This window comes from Notothenia coriiceps, unplaced genomic scaffold (assembly GCF_000735185.1).
Source record: "Notothenia coriiceps isolate Sejong01 unplaced genomic scaffold, NC01 NC01_scaffold00011185, whole genome shotgun sequence".
Taxonomy (NCBI): Eukaryota; Metazoa; Chordata; class Actinopteri; order Perciformes; family Nototheniidae; genus Notothenia; species Notothenia coriiceps.
Genome location: NW_011343886.1, coordinates 8,495 through 14,073, shown reverse-complemented (window position 1 = coordinate 14,073; position 5,579 = coordinate 8,495). Strand labels below are relative to the sequence as shown.

At 42.6% G+C, this 5,579-nt stretch overlaps 1 protein-coding gene across 1 annotated transcript in view; it reads right to left on the bottom strand.

Annotated features, from left to right (window-relative positions):
• pkd1a (polycystic kidney disease 1a) overlaps window positions 1-5,579 on the bottom strand; it is a 25,035-nt gene that overhangs the window by 12,861 nt on the left and 6,595 nt on the right. Inside the window, exons 13-14 of the mRNA XM_010772420.1 lie at window positions 1,367-1,569; window positions 878-1,106 (exon numbers count right to left, since the gene is read on the bottom strand). Coding sequence (XP_010770722.1) covers window positions 878-1,106; window positions 1,367-1,569 — 432 coding nt within the window. The remainder of the gene's footprint in view (window positions 1-877; window positions 1,107-1,366; window positions 1,570-5,579) is intronic.

Below are 5,579 nucleotides of genomic sequence, written 5' to 3'. Positions count from 1 at the left end.
ACGCAAAACTTCGAGACAACACAAACAATGTCTTAACAAAGAACGGAGTCTTAAGGAAGGTTACAAGGAAGGACAACCACCAAACGAGGAGTTTATGAGACTGAGCTGGTTTCTGTGTGTGTCGGACTCTGACGCGTTGGTCGACGTCGCTCGGATGTGTGTGGACTCATGGTGTTGTAGTCGTCCATGTGTGTGTATGTGTGTGTGGCCATGGTGTTGTATCGTCCATTGTGTGTCGATGTGTGTGTGGACCCCCTGTAGGGCGAGTCCAATGCTAGTGTGAATTGATTATTGTGAAGACATGTGGCAAACCATCGCACTCATACGAATAGTCAGATATACAACGCACAAGAAGGTGATCTTCGGGTGATATTGAGGCCTGCATGGGATGAGTAGTCGTCCATGTGTGGTGTGCATGTGTGATAGTCACTCATACATCCATGTCGCCTGGTGCACTGTCAGTGATGTGTTGTTGTTGGACATCACCCCCGACCAAGGCCTTATCCGTGTACAGTGGAGTGCCTGATGTGTGTGTCCATCGAGCCTGAAGAGTAATGTGTAGTCGTACACATAGTGTGTGTCAAAGCTGTGCCTCTGGGAGCTAGATCGATACGAAGTAACACTTAAATATAAAAAAACCTTGGGAACACACACGCTACCGTTCACACATGCAGTAACAGCTTACCCTTCGGAAATCCGGAGTGCACACGTGATTGGTCCTACACTACTCTTACATCAGAGCAAACGCAAAACGCAAAACAACACCACAAAAAAAAGGAACCTCCACTACAAATCCACCCTAAACACGGCGCGATACGTCAAACTTGCGAATCTGGCCTCGCAAACAATCACCAAAGGGCAGGGTGTACAGTCCGACCCTGGTTAAGCACCACCTCCTCCCTCTGACTCACCTTCAGCATGGTGTGCAGCATGTGGACCTTGCGGGCCTGGTGTCGAGCCTGAGACAGAGCGAAGCCCTGAGGGGGTCTCACCCTGGGGACCCGCTGCACCACTCTTTCCACCCGGGGGAACTCCACCAGAACATCCTGGTCCTCTGGACGCAGGCGGTGCACACACACTGCGTAGTAAACCGCCTCACACAGCACCTGAGGGACAGAGGAGCCGTTACGTTAGGCTGGGAATGTCTTTAAAAAGTCAATATACTAAGAAAACCTTAGGTAAAATAATTGTTCACAGGGCCAGGGCAAATGGGAATTAAGTCAAAGAGCTTTTGGGTGTGTGCAGTAAAAAATAACAGCTTTTCAGTAATAAAATAACTGCTTTTTTTTCAGCTCAATGGCAGTGGAGTTCATTGATGAGTGTTGAGGATTATGTCTTGTTTACGTCTGAGAATAAATGTGTGTACCTTGATTGGCTCCAACAGCAGGCAGGAACACAGGAAACTAGCGAAGCAGGAGATGAGCCACATCATGGACACGTTTTGACTGAACCCGTGACCCGCCCAAATTGAAACGATGTTGGCCAGAGCGAGCCCCCCCCAGCTGCCCCACAGAGCGGCCTGTCCACACCAGGGAGGAAACCGCCTGGGTCGACACACGTCCGTCACAACTGGAGAGCAGAAAAACACTTGGTAAAAGGAAGCAGGTCCCCGAGATAAAACAAATCAGATAGAGGATTTAAAGATAGAGACTTCTGAGAGTATTCATATGTTTAATTCACAGAATTTCAATGTTAGGAATTCGGTTAATATGTATGTATTTCACACTTTCACAGCTCCACAAAAGAAACTGAGGACTTGTATTGCTTATTCAACAAGCATTATTACATTACATTACATGTTACTTCTTAAACGCTTTTGTTAGGTGCTGGGTGTGTTTTTCTCTGTCTCTCTGTGCAGGTACACCTGGTCCGCTCCTGGCTCCGCCTTCCCCAGGTGTCCTGATGACATTCAGCTGGGGATGAATTTAAGAGGAGAAGCTGAAGGAGAAGAGGTCTCTTTTCCCGTCTTGAAACCGAGGGATGACGACCGTGGTTTTCCTCTGCTCCTCGTGTGGATATACATATTTATGCTGTATTTTATTGTGTGAACTCTGGAGGATGTTAGCATAGGTTTTTTCGCGGCTTTGTTTTCCTCCCAGTAGGCTGTGCTTGGACCTCTGGGTAGAGGAGGGAAGTCTGGGTCCTACGGCCCATGGTGTGGCTGGCCCAGGCCCCCTTCTTCTTTTTTTTTGTTTTACGCTGTCCTCCAGACTTGGTTCATTTCTGCCGGTAGGCATGCATATGAGTTACGGCTGTGCTACCAATAAATGCCCGTCGTTAACTAAATTCTGTGTTTGGCGTGGTTGTTTTTATGTTGCGGGTCTTCCCACGAGCCACTACCGCTTGGTAGAGGGACGTGACGTAACATATGGGGGCTCGTCCAAAGGCTGTCTCGGGCAGGTAGCGGTTTTCTTACTAGAACGGCCCTTGACAGCATATATATTTTTGCTTGTGTGTGCAGTGTAGGGTGGCTAGAGTGATAGACTAGCTGGTTTTGGTTTTGTTTGTGTGTTTTTTTTTCCTTGGAGTGAGTTTAGGTGGGATTTGTGCGCTATGGAGTTTGAGCTAGAGGGGTTTGTTAGTGGTCCGACTCGGGAGAAGTTGGATGCCTGTAGTGAAGCCCAGCTGGAGCTAATTGCAGGCAGATTTAACGTTGCAATTAGCAAACAACACAAGAAGCAGGTCATCAAGGAACAGCTGTTGGCGGCAATTATAGAGGTAAGGAAGTGTTACCGGAGGAAACGGGCGCTACCTATATATCTAAAGATGAGGAAACCGAGGTAGCTCCGACAATGAGCGAGCTTCAGCTTCAGCTGGAGCTACGCAAATTAATAATTAGAGAGAAGGAGATTGATAACAAGTTAATAGAGAAGGAGATCGACTGCAATCTCGAAATCAGGAAACTAGAGGAGGAGTCGAATCGAATGCTTCGTTTGAAGGAGCTGGAGTTATCGGCAGTGTCGCACCAAACTCAGCAGTTGGGATCCGCACATCCTCATGAGTTTGATGTGGGTAAATACACCCGATTTATTCCAGTGTTCAATGAGAGGGACTAGGGCTGGGCGATTTGTCCTAAAAATAAAATCTCAATTTGTTTTCTAACAACCTTGAAGTGGCCTAGGGATGTTTTCGATTTAAACCTCGATTTTTTTCAGTTTTTTTCTAAACAAACCAGACCAAGGCAAAATTTAAATACATATTTCCTTTATTAACACAATACAAATAAATGAGATTACCAAGTAGTCTAGGCCTATGTGAACAAATCAGTTGTTCAAGAATAAAAAAAATTAAATAAAAACAGCACCACTTGGCTGTCATTAATGTGCAAAGATTTTTTTTTAATCAAACTGAAAAAAAAATCAGTATACAACACTACACGACAAGCCCACTTGACACGACACTACGGTGGCTGAGAGGCACTACCGTTAAAAGCGAATTGACGAGATTTACATCATACAGCCCATGTAGTATAATATTTTACAAATGATGAATTACAGCAAACATGTGCAATATATCCATTATTACAGCTTCGTGGGCTAGCAGTAAGGCGATATGGGTCCGCTTGTTATGTGCATCCATGGGTAAAGAAGAAACTCATGTAGGTACTGAACACGTAACATGAACGGTGCTGGCGCGGCGGTCCCGTGGGTGGATGCGCGTTCATTAGCGGGAGGACCGAGGAAAATAACCCTCAGAAGTAACGTTATTAGCACATTCTTACAACTTGAGGACAAATGTTTTTTAATAATGGCCTTAACAAACGTTTCATGACTTGGGGTAGTTTATTTACGTTTAAAAAAAAATTATCTAACGAGTTACAGAACCACTCTTTCCCAATGTAAGGTCAAGTGAAAAAGTGTTTCTGGGTTGGTGTGTTGTGTCCCATGTCTGTGAGTCCTACAAGCAGAAGATTAGTGTAGAGTTAACTCGCGCGGGTGTTGGCCAACAATCTGGAATTATTTCATAAAATGGTTTGGGAACACAGGAGCGTAACTTCCTGGATATTTTGTTGTCGTCATTGCGAATTGTCGAATTCTCTATCTGTCCTGAGCTTTGGCCTCAGGCTGATCTTCTCTCTCGTTTATGCTTCATCGTATAGTGTCTTGTCAGTGGGGGTGTTCGTTGTCGTTATAGTGTATGTTTTATATCTGTCTGCTGGCCGCGCTTAAGACACTTATTGGTGTCGGGGTCTGGAAAGTGATGTGAGGGTCTATGAGCTTGGTACTTACGGAGTCCCTATGAGTGTTAGTCTATAGACAATATATAAGAATCTGCGGGTGGTGTCTTATGGTGAGTTTAGTCTTTGATATAATGTTTGTTAAATTGTCTGCGGATTTTTCGGGGTTACAGCCATTACCAACAAGACACAAGGATATAAACGAAAGTATTAACTATAAATGTCAATTATATTACGTTTATAAACATCCTATGTATATAAATAAATCGTGACCCAGACCCTAAAATGCACAACATTTTATAGTTGGATTTATATATTTTGTATTCTATAACAATGAAGTTGCATACATACCTTGAAGTTTTAGGACCTCAAGGGAAATTGTGTGGAGACTATGATATAGCTTCATTGTGCAGATATCCTATACGGGTAATGAAGCTCCAGATATTCAGATTGTTTACTTCGCATAGCATCTGTCTGACAGGTCACCGGGATTTTTTCAATTGGCCAGGTGGAAAGCAGCTAATTCCAGACAATTTAAAGTATTCTTAATGGCTCTAACTGTTAAATTAACTAACGTATTAATAAATTTAATTCAGTTTTAATAAATCAATCTGATGAAATTATAACAATTCTATACTCAAAATCTATTGCTGAAAATTTAACTTCTTATCCACAGTTAATTACACTCTTTCACTTATCTCTGTCACAACGTCTCCCTCCATCAATGCACTGGATTTACTCAATCACTGGTTGATTAAATATATTCTCTCACGTGTAGAATAATAAATAATAGGTTTCTCAGGCGTTACTATAAAGATACCAACGAAGTTAAAAGTATTTATATGAAATCGACATAATCAATATTATACATTAATGAACACAAAACCTATATATAAATCACAATAATTCATATAATAATTTATTAATCGAACTGTGTGCATATTGCTACCTAAATTATCCTCGTTGAATATGGAGGGAAATCATGGATAAGAACTTGCTGTTATGTACTGTTCACCATGTTTACCAGTGGTTTGATGTCTTACGCACTTTGTTTATCTATTGTGTTATGTTGTCAGATATCTCGAAATAAACGGAGATTTCATTGGCATATATAGACACTGTCTTCTTCACCTCAGCTTCAAAAGTTAGACAACATAGCTAATTACAACTTTTGGGATCCTGAGAAGAAATCCTGGAAAAAATCTGGAAATCCTGGAAATCCTTTCCGCATTTGCATTTTCCCACAATGCAAGTTCGGCGGAAAAGCGATGTTAGTCAAATATGTAGGACTAGTACACTCTCACCACATTCAATTAAAAAGTAGAAAAATTAATGAGGAGCAGAGGGAAGCGTTAGAAGGAGTTTTTTAAACGCTTGCTGTGTTAGACGGGGCGTAACAGGT